General features: G+C 40.7%; 1 protein-coding gene across 2 annotated transcripts in view; it reads left to right on the top strand.

Moving 5' to 3' along the window:
- Positions 1 to 218: 218 nt before the first annotated feature.
- FBXO11 (F-box protein 11) overlaps positions 219 to 16,576 on the top strand; it is a gene marked incomplete at both ends in the record, with an annotated part of 98,874 nt that continues 82,516 nt past the window's right edge. For both annotated transcript variants that reach the window (XM_080711679.1, XM_080711678.1), the window contains one exon: positions 219 to 438. In XM_080711679.1, coding sequence (XP_080567805.1) covers positions 219 to 438 — 220 coding nt within the window. The remainder of the gene's footprint in view (positions 439 to 16,576) is intronic.

Genomic DNA, 16,576 nt, shown 5'->3' with positions numbered 1-16,576 from the left:
GGCGGCCGCCTTCGTCGGGCCCGCGGGCGGACGCCCTTTCTTCTCTCGCGCTCGCCGCGTCCCCCGGCCGGCGCCGGCCTCGCGGCGCCCCGCCCGCGCCTCGGCCTCGCCGCCCGCCGGGTCTGCGCCGGCCTCGCCTCGCCGCCCCGCCCGAGCGGCCGCCGTGCGTGTGCGCGTGAGTGTGTCCCTCCGCCAACGCCGCCACCTCAGCCCGGCAAATGAACTCCGTCCGAGCCGCCAACCGGAGACCCAGGCGAGTGTCGCGGCCGCGCCCGGTGCAGCCCCCGCAGCAGCAGCCCCCGCAGCAGCCGCCGCCGCAGCCGCCCCAGCAGCCGCCGCCGCAGCAGCAGCCGCCGCCGCCGCCGCAGCAGCAGCCGCCGCCGCCGCCACCGCCGCCTCCGCCGCTGCCCCAGGAGCGGAACAACGCCGGCGAGCGGGGTAAGGCCGCGGCCCCGCGGGCGGGCGGGCGGGCGGGCGGAGGCGGCCCGGTGCCGCAGTGTCAGCCCGGGCCCGCGCCCGCCGCCGCCGCTCCCGCTCAGGCCGCGCTTTGTTTGGTGCCGGGGCTCGGCCCGCCACCCCTCCCTCCCCGGCCCCGGCTCGCCCGCCCGCCCGCCCGCGGCCGCCGGCCGGGGCTGCGGAGCCGGGCGGGCTCCCCTCCGGCGCGGTAGGTGGGGTGGGCTGGGCGGTGGGCGGCGGGCGGGCTGGGAACTTGTTTTCCCTTCTCTCGGCGTCGGCTCCTCCCGCGGAGGGGAGCGGGGAGCGGGGAGCGGAGCGGTGGGCGCTGCTGCCGGGGAACTTGTTTCCCGGGCCCCCCTCCGCGGTCACGGGGTGGGGGAGCCGCGACTGCTCCAGCCCCTCGGCGTTTGCTGCGCAGTTTGCCTTGAGTTACGGAAGCCCTGGGAAGGGCCCGTTAAATCGAACCCTTTAAATAAATAAATATCGGCCCCATCGGCCATTTCCAGCCCCCTCCCTCATGTGCAGTGCAGTTCCCCTTCCGCTCGGTCCGCACCCCCCGCTCTGGCCTCCCCCAGCGCCCCCCGCCCCGCGGTGCACCCCTCGGGCGCCTGCCGGGGCTGGGGCACCCCTTCCCCAGAGCCGGCCCTGGGATTGTGTGCGGATGTGTGTGCGCGCGCTCGTGTGTTGTGACCAAGGCCTAGTGAAATGTGTCATTTGGACCCAACTGTGCTGCACTGTCTGGTAACCACCATTGTCTAAGGGCTGAGGCTCCCCGGGGTTGGATTTCTGCTTTAGCAAAAATAATGTTCAGTGCTACTTGGATGATACGGTTATTTTGGGAGGTTTGTGAAATGGGGGGGGGTGTTGGACCTTGATCTCCGAACGTAACTATTCTCTTTATTAATTAGCTGCTTGCAGTGGGGGTGGAGGTCAGTGCCGAATTTTTTTTTTGTGTGTGTGTGTATGGTGGTTGTTTTAAGGAGGAGAATTGTTAGGAGACATTTTGCGTGTTTTAGTTGGCGGATTAAGGTTAATTTTACTTGCGTTGGTTGTCACACCTCCGTTGATTAAAAGGATTGAGATTAAATGTATTTTAAAATAATACATTCTTTCCTTAAAAACTGTTTCATTGTTTTGCTTGATCAAAAACATTTTACAAATGAAGATGTTCATTGAGATATAAAGGATTTGCACTAGTCACTGCTACAGATGGTCTTTTAGAAAGCAGTTTTCTATGTGTTGCTTGAAGGAAGGTTGGTATTTCAAACAGTAGAGGTCTTCTGCAACATAATTGTTAAATGTATTTTAACAATTCTTTGATATGTTTACCAATTTTTTTTTTGCAAATTAAAAAATGTATCTCATCACTCCCGTTCACATATACAAATCAAATCAAAGTTCCTCTCGTGTTCCATTCAAATAATATTTAAGTCTCCTGGAACTGGCACCATTTATCTAAGAGTTCACAGGGTTTTTTTTTTTTTTTTTTTTTTTCAAGAAAACGACACAAATTTAAATGCTAGTATTTAATGTGAAGGATTCTGTTAAAATAAGCCTTTTCAAGATGTAGTGATTTGTTAATAACATTAGCATTGAATCAAAATTTGTCAGCCAAACTTAATTTACTTCCATTGTGCATTCCTAAATGTTTATTCTTCGTCTTCATTTCACAAGTTGTGTGCCATTCCAAATCGTGTTGAGGTAATTATTGGACAATTTTCTTCATTCAAAATTATTAGCTAATGAGGTCTATTTCTATTTGTTTTTGGACTAAAGTGACGTGGTAGTTGTTGATCACATGTCAGAGTGTCATTTTTCTTTTTACTGATGTTCATATCTGGCAAAGATGTTCATGTATCAGAATTTCAGTATGCACCTAACCAAATGGAAATGAATCCACGGTAGGATTGTTGCTTTGCTGCATCTAGTAGGAACTGTTCTGGAGGTTCAGTATTGGCACAGAGGGGAAAAGAACTTGCTGATTAGCCTTCTGGGAAAATAGTGTAAGGCTTTCAGAGGGCAAATAAATGGCTTAAGATGAATAAAACATTAAGAAGAATTAAGAGACTAAAGTAATTTTGCTAACCATATGTAAATATATATCATTCTTTGAAAAGCCATTTTGATTACATTTTTAAATGTAAAATTCACATAACTACAAGTTTAGCTAAGAAGAACATTATTTGGAAAGTTTTATGAAGCATAAAGACTATTTCTAGTATGGAAAAGAAGTAATTAGTGATATTTAAGAATATGCCACCTTTAATAATTTTGATAAGGTAATTAAAGAACTAAAGCTTACAAGTGTTTGTAATTTTTTTTTTATGTTCCAGTGTTTTTTCTTTTTACCTTTCACTAACTCTTGATGAACATGTAATTATTGCATTAGTGTTGGATAGAATTACATAATAGTGGATCATTCAACTTTCCAGATAGGATATCAAAGTTAATACAACTGAGGTTAGTTCAATTCATACATGAAACCATTCACTTTATATGAAGTTGCATTTGAGGCTTTTAATCGTAATAAAATAGTTATAAAGTAATATTGTTTTCAAACAAAAATTCTGTCAGACTGGTTTTTAGCTGCTTCCTCACACAGGTTAATTGGAATTAAAAAAAAAAGCTTCTTGACAATGCTTTTATGAATTCATATTCATACGTTATATTAGACACACACAAACACACCTTCTCTTAAGTAGATGAAGCCAGTGTAGGAAGAAGAAGAAACTGTACCTAGAAGAGTGAAATCTTAGAATTCTTCTGAGTCTCTCTGGAGGAGGGTTTCTTGTATACTACATTGGAAATAATGGCCTGAGCATTTCATGGACGGTTGTCTTTATTCTTGTTATATTAAATAAGATACTGTTTGAAAGGTTGAGTACTAATCATTAGCTTCTTAATCTTAAATTCCTGAGTTTGGGATTTCACATACCACTTTAGTAGAAAATAATTTGTGTTTTATGTGGTCAAATTATGATAATATATTTCATCATTTTATGAAACTGAAAGTAGCATGGGGTTGGATTTTGGTATTTGTTTTGTTTGTATTATTTATTTATTTACTTTTGTGGTCCTAAGGATTGAACCCTGGAACATTCTACCACTGAGCTATACCCCTAGCCCTTTTTATTTTTTTTTATTTTGGGACAGGGTATCACACAGACCTGACACCAGCAATATTCCGTCTCAGCCTCACGAGTCCTGGGATTTGGAGTGTGTACCACCATACCCAACTCCTCAGGGTTGTTTTTTTTTGGGGGGGGGCGGGAGTACTGAGGATGGAACCCAGGGGCATTCTACCTCCAAGTTACACCCCCATCCCTGTTTGTTATTCTTTATTTTGAAATAGGATCTCACTAGGTTGTGGAGAGCCTCACTAAGTAGCTATGGCTGGCCATGAACCTGTGATCCTCTTGTCTCAGCCTCCCAAGTACTGAGATTACGGGTGTGCACCACCGTGCCCAGAAGTTGGTGAGTATCTTGCTAAATTGTTGAGGCTGGCCTCAAATCTGCAATTCTTCTGTTTCAGCCTCTCAAATACTGGGATTACTTGTGTGTGCCACCACACCCAGCTTATTGTTTTATATATAGTTATTTATTTATTTATTTTTGCATTGGGTATGGAACCCAGGAGAACTCTGGGCTACACTTCTAGACCTATTTAATTTTATGTTTATTTGGAAACAGGGTCTCATTAAGTTGGAGAGGGCCTCACTAAGTTGCTGAGGCTGGCTTCAAACCTGTGACCCTCCTTTTCTTAGCCTCAAAGTACTGGGATTACAAGGGTGCTACCATACCCCACTTTGTTTTGGTACTGGGGGTTGAACACTGAGGGCATTCTGCTTCTGAGCTATAACCCCATCCTTTTTCTTTTGTTTGTTTTCTTTTGTGGTTCTGGGGGTGGAACTCAGGGGCTTTCTATCTCCAGGCTATACTCCTAGACCTATTTTATACTTTATTTGGAAACAGGGTCACTAAGTTGCTGAGAGCCTCACTAAGTAGCTGAGGCTGGCTTCGAACCTGCGCGATCCTCCTGTTTCAGCCTCCCAAGTGCTGGGATTATAAGTGTGCGCCACCACGCCCGGCTCTTTTTTTTTCTTCTTTTTTTGTAATGTTTGGTTTTCAGAGTCTCATCAAGTTGCCCAGGATCTTGCTAAATTGCTGAGACTGGCCTCTAACCTGCAATCTTCCTGTCTCAGCTTCCCAAGTACTGGGATTACAGGTGTGTACCACCAGGACCAGCTTATATTTTTCAGTTGACACATAAAAATTGTACATATTTATGGGGCACCATGTGATATTTTTGATAACATGCTTACATGTAGGGCAAACATCTCTACTCCAAATATTTATCATTCTCTGTGATGAAAACATTCAAAATCTTTTCTTTAGCTTTTTTGAAATATATAATACATCATCATTAGTTGTTGTCACTCTACTGTGCAATAGAACACCAGTGTTCATTTCTTCATTTGTTCATTGACCAAACTTTTCCCATCTTCTGTTTCCCCCAACTTTCCCAAGCCTCTGATAATCACTATTCTAAACTTTTAAAATACCTTATTTTTAGATTCCACATGTGAGTGGGGCCATCTGGTATTTTGTCTTTTTGTAGCTGTCTTATTTCATTTAACATAATGATGTCTAGTTCCATCCACATGGACAGAAAAATGACAGAATTTTATCCTTTTTATGGCTGACTGGTATTCCATTATGTCAGTTGGTGGATGATTAGATTGTTTTCATTTCTTGGCTGTGAATAGTGCTTCAGTAAATATGGAAATGGAGATGGCTGTGTGTGTGTGTGTGTGTTACTAGAGATCAAACTCAGAGGCATTCTACCTAGTCCAGTTTTATTTTGAAGCAGAGGGCCAGCGTGTGTGGTGGTACACACTTGTAATCCCAGCATTTGGGAGGCTGAGACAGGAGGATCTCGGCTTGAGGACAGAGTCAGCTACATAGTGAGGCCCTTTGCAACTCCGTGCAACCCTGTTTCAAAACAAAGAATTAAAAAAAAAAAAAAACAGGGCTTGGGGTGTAGCTCAAGGGGGGAAAAAAAGTTGCACAGGGCTCAGTTCTCGAGTCTGGCCTTGAACCTTGTAACCCTCCTGTTTTAGCCTCCCAAAGGAATTACAAGTTTGGGCCACCATGTCTATCTTAGAGATGGCTTTTTAACATACTAGTTTTATTTCCTTTAATTATATACTTATGTTTTATTTTAATATTTTAAAAGGATTTGGCTTTACAACCTGTTTAGTTGAGTTTAACCTATTTGTCCTTTGAATCTATTTTGTGTTCTTTTTCTAAAAGTATGGGGGAAACTTAAAAGTCTGTATATTCTAATTAGTAGCTTTTAGTAATCAATATTAATGTCTTTGAATTAATAGTTTCAAATTCAAAAGTTCCTACATCATTCTCTAGCTACTAAATTCTTCCTCTAGATTTTTTTCTTTTTTCTTGTGGTACTGGGGATTGAACCCAGGGGCGTTCTACCTCTGGAATATACCCCTAGCCTAATTTTATTTTTTATTTTAAAATAAGATCTTGCTAAGTTATTGAGGCTGGTCTTGAACCGTTGATTCTTCTGTTTCAGACTCCCAAGTACTGAGATTATAGGCATGGGCCACCACACCTGGCATTATTATGTTATATTCATTTATTTGTGGCAATGGGGATGGAACCTAGGGGCATTCTACCTCTGGACTACACCCCCAGCCCCATTTTATTTTTTTATTTTGAAACAGGGTCTCACTAAGTTGCTGAGGCTGGCTGAAAACTTCCTGTCTCATCCTCCCAAGTAAGTACTGGGATTACAAGCATGCACCACCACCCCTGGCTCATTATGTTTTAATAAAAGATGAAATTTTAGTTCTGAAAATAGTCTTTACATGTCAGTTTTTTTTTTAAGGTGTAATTTTTTTTTCCCCCCCCGTGACTGGGAAATCATGGAACTGTTTGTGAAGTGCTGTAAGTTTAATGGTTCAAGAAATTTAATGAATGCCATAAATTAATAGGCTAGCTATTAACTTATAGTCTGAAATAATTTTATAGAGTAAAGCTTAGTCCCTTTTGTGCTATATTTGTGGGATTAATAAAAAAAAAGATTTGCTTGGCGTGGTGTCCCATGCTTGTAATCTCAGCATTTAGCATATTGGGAGACTGAGACCAGGGAATTGCAGGAGACTGAGACCAGAGTTCACCTACAGCCTCAACTACTTAGTGAGGCCGTCTGCAACTAAGTGAAACTCTATTTCCAAATAAAGAATACAAAATAGGGCAGGTGCTGTAGCTCAGAGGTCTATTGCCCCTAGGTTCCATCCCCAGTACTGGGGGAAAAAAAACCAAACAAACAAAAAACAACTTACCTGTAGCTAGACAAGGTGGATCATGCCTGTAATCTCACTACTTGGGAGGCTGAGAATGAGGTTGTAGGTCGGGGGCAGAATGCCAATTCCCAGTATAAAAAACAAAATTCTAGAAATTCTAGGTTTTTTCCCCCCCTCAGTTGAACTAGTTGGAATAACTTATAGTATCACATAAATTAATTATATATTTATATTATGTAGTAGCTAGGACAGTCCTTGGAGTTCTAGATAGGTATGATACTTTACCTTCAGGTTCTTCATAATGCTCATAAAATAAGGAACTGGTAACCTTAATAGAGACATTTTGGATAAGAAACATAATTACCTCTTTCAGGAATTAAGTGCTCTGGGGCACTACTTTCCCACTTGTGTTTCGCCTTCAAAATGTATCCCATGAAAGGTGCCATTGAAATTTTTATTTTTATCTACAGAGAACCTATTTTTTTAAAGCTTAGAAATAATTTGAAGGATACAATAGGGTAATATCAGTGCTAACACCCCCCCCCCCCCCCCCCGCACTGGGGATTGAATCCATGGGTATACTGCCTCCAAGCTATACCCCCAGCCCTATCTTCTATTCTTTATTTTGAAACAGGGTATCACTAAGTTGCAGAGGGCCTCACTAAGTAGTTGAGGCTGGCCAGAACCTGCTATCCTTTTTTTCTCAGCCTCCCAAGTACTGGGATTAAAGGCTGTCTCTATACTGATTCTTTTTTCTTTACTTGAAATTCTGGCAAAGCCTGTAACTGATACATTCCTGTAATCCCAGGACATAGGAGACTGAAACAGAATTGCGGACTTGAGGACAGCCTCAGCAACCTGTTTCAAAGCAAAAAGTTAAAAAAAGAATGGAGTAGCTTGAAGGTAGAATGACCCTGTGTTCAATATGCCAACCATTTGAAGACCTATTAAGGCAAGAACCATTGATAAATCCTGACCTATTAGGATACCCTGTTCCCCTACCCCTGTCCTACTTAGATTTGGCGGAACTCAAAGCTAGTGAGTAGTCATTCTTCAGTATCCATTGGAGACGCCAGCCCCATACCGAAATCTGCAGATATTGAAGTTTACATTAAATGATGTAGTTTAGGATTTGCAAGTAACCTATATATGTGTTCCCATATATTTTAAATAATCTCAAGGTTACTTATAATACCTAATGCAGTTAGTGTAAATGCTTGTAATGCTTTGTAAATAGTTAACTATTGTTTAGAGGACAGTGACAAGGAAAAAATTGTACATGTTTAGTATGGAAACCTTTTTTAATTCTCGGTTGGGCGAGTCCTGGGGTACAGAACCCATGGGACAGAGGGCTGAATATATTTTCTCAGTCTAGAAAATAACCAACCTACAATAATGAGGGTTTTTTTGTTTTGTTTATTTTTTCAGCACTGGAGATTGAACTCAGGGCATTCTACCTCAGAGCTACACCCCTTAGCCCTGTTTTTTATTTTTTTATTTCCAAACAGCTTCACTAAATTGCACAGAGCTTCACTAAGTTGAAGTTGCTGTGGCTGACCATGAACCTGCTATCCTCCAGTCTCAGCCTCCCAAGTACTGGAATTACAAGTGTGTACTACCATGCTTGGCTATAATGAGTTTATTTATTTTATTTTATTTTTGGTGGTACTGGGGGTGGAACCCAGAGGCTTTCTACCTCCGGGCTATACTCCCAGACCTATTTTATATTTTATTTGGAAACAGGGTCTCACTAAGTTGCTGAGAGCCTAAGTAGCTGAGGCTGGCTTTGAACCTGTGCGATCCTCCTGTCTCAGCCTCCCAAGCTCAAGGATTACAAGCATGCACCACCACGCCTGGCTAGTTATCCTTATTTTTAATGTGAGATATCTTATTCTCTCTCTACCATTCCTAACTAATAAGTTTCTTTTAGGTTTATCTTGCCTCACTTATTTCTGAAGCATTATTTTGTTTTTGGCCTTCCATTTCACTAACTTATTAGCTCTTCAAGTTGCATTTTTACCTTCCAAAGAACCATGGTTAATATGGGAAATAGTTGGCAAGGTACCTCACTGCCAAATTATGGTTGTTGCTCTCCGAAAATGAAATGATAAAGACTCAGAATACAAGGAATGAGAAATTTGGAAGTATGATGTAACAAGCTCTAAGCTGACTGACCACTGGTGAGCTGTTTGACTTGGGCAAGCAGTGTAACCTCTCTCTACCTATTCATAATTTTTAACATGGGGATAACACTTGCCTATAGAATAACTGTAAGGATACAGTACCTAGCATATTTTAAATGCTCAGGAGATAATAGCTCTTTTAAATATAGAAATAATAATAATGAATTGGATCAGTTGTAAATAAAATTAAGCCCAAAAGATAAATGTGTATGAGTTTTTTTTTAAAGATTTCTGGCAAGCTGGGCACGGTGGCGCACACTTGTAACCCCCGTGCTTGGGAGGCTGAGATAGGAGGATTGTGCAGGTTTGAAGCCAGCCTCAGCTGGTTTAAGAGACCCTGTTTCCAAATAAAATATAAAATAGGTCTGGGAGTGTAGCCTGGAGGTAGAAGGCCCCTGGGTTCCATCCCCAGTACCACCAAAAAAAAAAAAAAAAAAAAAAGATTTCTGGCATACTCCAAAATATAATCTAGATGACTTGGTTTAAAATCATATTTGTAATTGTAAATAAGCAATTATACATCTGATAAAATATTCTTTGAAGGAAGAACAAGGAAACAGAAGAAATGGGAATTTGGAATAATATTACCTCTTTTTCTGTTGTGTGGTAGAGTCCAGCCAGACACTCATATACTATATCTCACTTAACCCTCTTAGCAAGTCTGAGAAGTAGATTTCCCTATGCATTTAACAAATGAGGAAATTGAGGCACATGTTACATGGCAGGGATGATTCATTGATAGGAAGTCTCAGAAAAAAAATCACAAAATTGATTTATATCACCCAGTCTTTCCATAAATAAGGGGAGATTCTAAAACATGGCAGAATGTCCCCATCATTTTCAAAGGCCTGAAGCAGATTTGTCCTTTGTTCTAACCCATCAATTATTTGGAAAAAGATACATGAGTTTGATGCTATTGATGGTTTAATCATCTGGGTTCACATTTTCGAAATAACCTGATCGAAATTTTGCCTCATGTAGATTTGTCTCAAGAGAATATACTGATTGACCAATGTGTTTTTTCCACTGTGTCGATGAGATCACTAAGCATTTATTGTACAAAGAAGAGATTTCCCCTGAATTACTCATAAGTTGTGAATAAAGACTGTTAAGTCAGTTTAGCTTGTAGTTGCAGATGGACTATTTCAGGAGGGAGAAATGTGAGTTAAATAATAGTATTAGACTTCCATAGTAATTTTGACTCACTTGTGGACTAAATATCCTTTCCTTATCAGAGTTTGGTATGTTTATTATATGTGTAGCTGAGCTGTTTGTATATTTGTGGTTAACATAAGGTCTGTGCTTAAACTTAATCTTTAGAATATAGAGAAATGAAACCAACTAACTTCCTTTACATTATTTATTTTGGTTTTAGGCAAATATTGAAAATACTTATTTTACTTTGAAAATGAATGTATTAATTCCATATTTTCATTATAAAATGCCTCAAATAAGGTAGTATGTTAAAGCAAATATAAGTTCTTTGTTTATTGCTTACTCTCCTAATTTCTAAAAATCCAGTTGTCAAATGTTCTCAAATGGAGCATGTGATGGAGTTACATTTAAAAGGGGTTGGGTGGGGAAATTACTAAAAGCTTTTTTTTTTAACCTGGTGACTAAACATTAAAAATCATCAAGAAAAGCCTGGTGTGGTAGCACACGCTTGTAATCCTAGCATTTGGGAGGCTGAGACAGGAGGATTGTATTTCGCGGATAGCCTCAACTACTTAGGCTCTTTGCAACTCAGTGAGACCCTGTTTCAAAATAAAGAATAAAAATTAGGGCTGAGGGTGTAGCTCAGAGGTAGAATGCCCTTGGGTTCCAACTCTGGTGCCAAAAAAAAAAAAAATTAGGGAATATATCCATATCTCATGAGAGATAAGATATCGTCTTTTTTTTTTTTTTTTTTTGGACTGGGAATTGAACCCAGGGGCATTCTACCTATTTGGGCTACATCCCCAGCCCTATTCTATTTTTTGTGTGTGTGTGTTACCACACCCGGCTTTTTTTTTTTTTTTTTTTGGTGGTACTGGGGGTGGAACCCAGAGGCTTTCTACTTCCGGGCTATACTCCCAGACCCATTTTAGACTTTATTTGGAAACAGGGTCTCACTAAGTTGCTGAGAGCCTCACTAAGTAGCTGAGGCTGGCTTCAAACCTGCGCGATCCTCCTGTCTCAGCCTCCCAAGCGCGGGGATTACAAGTGTGCGCCACCACGCCCGGCTTTTTTTTTTTTTTTTTTAACAGGATCTCACTAAATTGAGGAGAGCCTCATTAAGTTGCTGAGACTGGCCACAAACTTGTGATCCTCATGTCTAAGCCTCCCAAGTACTGGGATTATAAGTGTATTACCACACCTGTCTCCATCTTTTTTTTTGTGACAAGATTCTCCATATTTTTTGAGCTTAGAAACTGTTAGAAGGATGGAAGTAGAGTAAGAACCTATGCTTTAAATTATATTTTGGTAATAGTGATGATCTTAGTTTTACTCTTTTCCCTTAATGAACCATAGTACTCAGTTTCTAGATGGCTGTGTTGAGTCATGAAAGATTTTTTAGTGTGGGATTAACTGGCCACGATGTGGGTTTAGCCTTCGGCATTGGTTTCTTTAGCACCATGATTATGACCACTTGACTTGAGTCAGATTAGTCTGCTGATTTGCCAGTTCTTTGTGGGCTTAGGTGCTTTATTGCTAGTATTGCTAGGTATGAGAATTCTTTTCTATATTCAAGCAGTGATTTTGTATTTTGCATTCATAGTGTATAATGCAGTGCATGTAGATTATATATGTGTATGTACATATATATAAAATCAGACTTTTAAGACTAACACTTAGAGATGGGGAATAGGAAGAGCTTATAACATTTTTATGCACTTGTTACGTTTTGAGATGGATAGGATTGGTGTGTATATATATGTTTACTTCATCTGGCATAATTGATCATATTTTTTGGGGAAAAACTGCTTTGAGAATTAAAAGTGAATAGAATTTGTGTTTGTGGGGGGAGGCTGCTGTAGGTTGAACCCAGAGATATTCTACCTCTGAGCTGTACCACCAGTCCTATTTTGTTTTTTTTACTTGGAAACAGGTCTTGCCAAGTTGCTGAGAGCTTTGCTGAATTACTGAGGCTGGCTTTGAACCTGTAATCCTCCTGTCACAACCTCCCAAGTACTGGGATTACAGGCATCTACCATCATACCTGGCTAAATGAATAGATTTTAACAAATTAGCCAGGAGTGGTGGGGCACACTTGTAATCCTAGTACTTGGAAGGCTGAGACAGGAGGATCTTGGCTGACAGCCTCAGCTACTTAGTGAGGCCCTCCACAACTTAGTGAGACCTTGTTTCAAAATAAAAAATAGGGCTGGGGGTTTGCTTGGAAATAAAGGCCCTTGAATTCAATCCCCAGTACCACCAATTAAAAAAAAAGAAAGAAAGAAAATAAGAGAAGAAGAAGAAAACAGAATTTAACAAAAAGCAGGAAGCCGAGCATGGTTGTGCACACTTGTAATCCCAGCATTTATTTGGGAGGCTGAGTGAGGCCCTTTGCAACTCAGTGAGACCCTATTTCAAAATAAAGAATAAAAAATAGGGCTGGGGCTGTATCTTGGAGGTAGAATGCCCCTGGATTCCATCCTTAGTACTAAAAATATAAAAATAAATAAGTAAAAAATAGGAGTCTATCCAGGTTTGTATCATGGCAGAAATAAAAGGTCAAAGATTTGTTTAAAAGAAATGAGAATAGAAATAAGGCAGTATATTTTGAAATCTGGTATTTTTAGCAGTCATTTCATAGTAAAGAAAATTGTGAAATCATGCAGTTTTCTTCTTTATTTCATGTAGATGTTAAAAGCAATCTGTGGGGCTGGGTGTGGTGGCACATGCCTGTAGTCCTAGTACTTGGGAGGTGAGGAAAGGATTATGGCAGGAAGCCAGCCTGAGCAACTTTGCAAGGCTCTCAGCAATTTAGTGAGACCTGTTTCTAAATAAAAAATAAAATAGGACTGGGGGTATGCTCCTGGGTTCAGTTGCCAGCAGCAGCACACACACACATTTAAAAAAAAAAACAAAAAAACATTGAACTGAAGGACTGACTGATAACCTCATAATCTTCTGAAAGGCATTTGTGTTTCTAAACATCTGATGATGAGTACTTCTCAAAATTTGTTATCTTAGGCCAAGCTAAAGATAAATAGGTGAAATTAAGTGATTTGAAGAACTCTGGCTAGAAATTTTTAGAGGGAAATACATACATTGGAGGAACGAGAGAGTGTAGTGTTGCAGTGGAGTTTTTGTTTTTTTTTTTTTTTTTGTGGTACTGGGGATGGAACCCAGGGGCCTTCTACCTCCAGGCTATACTCCCAGACCTATTTTATATTTTATTTGGAAACAGGGTCTCTTAAGCCAGCTGAGGCTGGCTTCGAACCTGCGCGATCCTCCTGTCTCAGCCTCCCAAGTGCGGGATTACAAGCGTGCGCCACCACGCCTGGCTTTGCAGTGGAGTATTATTGCAAGAATCACATCACACATTGCTTTTCTTAATCTGCCTCTGACTCAAAGTTTTTAAGTATTTTTTTTAACCCCTAAAGACTAGTTCTATGTTGAAGTTTGAGATGGATAGAAGAAAAGTAGAATAGGTAGGAATATTAGTATATATGGATCATTTGAATTAGAAGTCTGTTTTTCATACATATGTTACACAGGGTTATGCATGTAACTGTAGTTTTTAAATTATAGAAATAAGGGCTGGGCATGGTGGCACATGCTTGTAATCCCAGCATTTGGGAGACTGAGACCAGAGGATCGCGGTTCATGGACAGTCTCATCTACTTAGTGAGGCCCTTTGCAACTCAGTGAGACCCTGTTTTAAAATAAAGAATAAAATACTGGAGGTAGAATGCTTCTGGGTTCCACCCCTAGTACTGCAAAAAAAATTATAGAAATAAATTTATTAATCTATTTACTTATTTTGCTGTACTGGGGATTGATCCCAGGGACATTCTTCCTCTGGGTTATACTTCCAGCCCTATTTTTATTATTTGTTTTGAAAAAGGGTCTTAACTAAGTTGTGGAGGACCTCACTAAGTTGCCTAGCCTGGCTGTGAACCTATGACCCTGTATTTCAAGCATTTCAAGCATTTGGGATTATAAACCTGCATAGCCACACCTGGGAGATTGTTCTTTTTTTTTCTTTCTTTTCTTTCTTTTTTCTCTTCAGCACTGGGGATGGAACCCAGGGACATTCTATATCCAAGCTACACTCCCAGTCATATTTTTTATTCTTTATTTTGAAACAGGGTCTTACTGAGTTGCAAAGGGCCTCACTAAGTAGCTGAGGACAGCCCTCGAACTATGATCCTCCTGTCTCAGCCTCCCAAATGCTGGGATTACAAACGTGCCCACCACACCCGGCTTATTCTTTATTTTGAAACAGGGTCTTACTGAGTTGCAAAGGGCCTCACTCACTAAATAGCTGAGGCTGTCCTTGAACGGCGATCCTCCTGTCTCAGCCTCCCAAATGCTGGGATTACAAGCGTGCCCACCACACCTGGTTTCAGTTTGTTCTTATTGCTGTTTAATATTATGTTGGATGAGTACACTCCAGTTATCTATTCTGCAGTTGATGGGCATAGGGATGGTTTTAGAATTAAATTGTGTTTGTGTTTGGCTACCAGGAATAGCTGCTCCTAGCATTCTTATATTAATCTCCAGTGAAACACATGCCCACATTCCTATAAGTTTTATATCCAAATGTATATATTATTTTTCCAAGACAGAAATTTCATTTGCTTTCAAGAAGTTAAACATTAAATATAACATCTCATAATTATGTTGCCAAAGCAGTTGACTAGATAGGATGCTTTTATTTCAAATATTAGTGTGTTGTGGGTTTTTTATTTTTTATTTTTGGTTTCTTGATGTGTATTTTGCTCTGGTATCCTACAGTAGTTCAGTCTTGAGGCTAACAGTTTGTCTACAGAAAACAGTGGAGGAGACTGCCATATTCTTTTCCATTTTTATTTTTACATATAACCACATTTGGTATTAAAATATGTTACTTTTTTTTTTTAAGCTAGGGCCTTTTTTTTATATTGCCCAGGCTGACCCTGAACTCTTGGGCTCAAGCTGTCCTTTTACCTCATTCTCCCTAGTAGCTGGGACAATAGGTACATACCACTGTGCCCAGCTTATGTGCTAAATAAAACTTTCTTTTTTGGTACTGGGAATTGAACCCTGGGGGCATCCTACCTCTGAGATACACCCCCAGCCCTATTTTATTTCTGTTTTGAAACAGGGTCTTGCTAGGTTGATGAGAGTCTCACTACTTGCTGAGGCTGTCCTCAAATCTGTGATCCTCTTTTCTCAGCCTCCCACATACTGCTATTTATAGGCGTGTGCCCCCATGCTTGGCGTAAAATTTTTTATATACAGATTTTATTTATTTATTTATTTGGTGGTACTGGAGGTAGAACCCAGGGGCTTTCTACTTCTGGACTATACTCCCAGACCTATTTTATATTTTATTTGGAAACAGGGTCTCACTAAGTTGCTGAGAGCCTCACTAAGTAGCTCAAGCTGGCTTTAAACCTATGCGATCCTCCTGCCTCCCAAGTGCGGGGATACAAGCGCGTTCCACAATGCCCTGCAGATTTTATTCTTTTAAACTTCGGAAAATTGGTACTAGTAGGGCTTTTTTTTTCATTCTCCTCCTCCCCCCCCCCAAGCATACACAATCTTAAATCTGAGAGCCTTTTTTCAATGAATAGTTTACATTTCAACTTAATATACTTCAGTCTCCCCAAAGATTCCCAATTAGGTTGTTTAAAGGAGAGAAGGCAGCTTACAGTATTAAGGAATTTTTAAAAACATCATAGTCTTTAACATGTACTTCTGAGTCTTCATCCCAAAACCTATTACTTCCTTTTGCCTAGTGAAGTGGTCATTAAGTATTTTTATTTTTCCACTTAATTTTGGGACCTATTTCTTACTTATTTTAAACCCCTTTGCCAAGCGTGGTGGCGCACACTTGTAATTCCCGCTCTTGGGAGGCTGAGACAGGAGGATCGCGCAGGTTTGAAGCCAGCCTCAGCTACTTAGGCTCTCAGCAACTTAGACCCTGCTTCCAAAAAAAAAAAAAAAAAAAATGGGTCTGGGAGTATAGCCCAGAGGTAGAGGTAGAAAGCCTCTGAGTTCAACCCCCAGTACCACCCTAAATAAATAAATAAACCCCTTTAAAAAGATTTTGTTGTTATTTGGTCAGTTATTTTTGATTTTCTGCTTATCTTTGATTACCGTGTAATTTTTTTTTTTTTTTTTTTGGAAACAGGGTCTTGCCTTGTTGAGACTGGCCTCAAACTTGTTCTCTCAGCTTCCCAAGTATCAGGATTACCGTTGTTTACCACTGTGCTCTGCTACTCTTACAGCTTTTGTTTTGTGTGTGTGTGTGGTACTGGGAGGGGGGAACTCAGGGGCATTCTACTTCCAAGCTATACCCCTATCCCTATTTTTTTCCATTATTTTGAAATGGGTCTTAATGAGTTGCAAAGGGCCTACATAGCTGAGACCGTCCACAAACTGTGATCCTCTTGTCTCAGCCTCCCAAATGCT

This window comes from Muscardinus avellanarius (assembly GCF_963383645.1).
Source record: "Muscardinus avellanarius genome assembly, chromosome: 15".
NCBI lineage: Eukaryota > Metazoa > Chordata > Mammalia > Rodentia > Gliridae > Muscardinus > Muscardinus avellanarius.
Note: the sequence above shows the minus strand (reverse complement) of the source record. Positions and strands in the feature narration are given on the sequence as shown.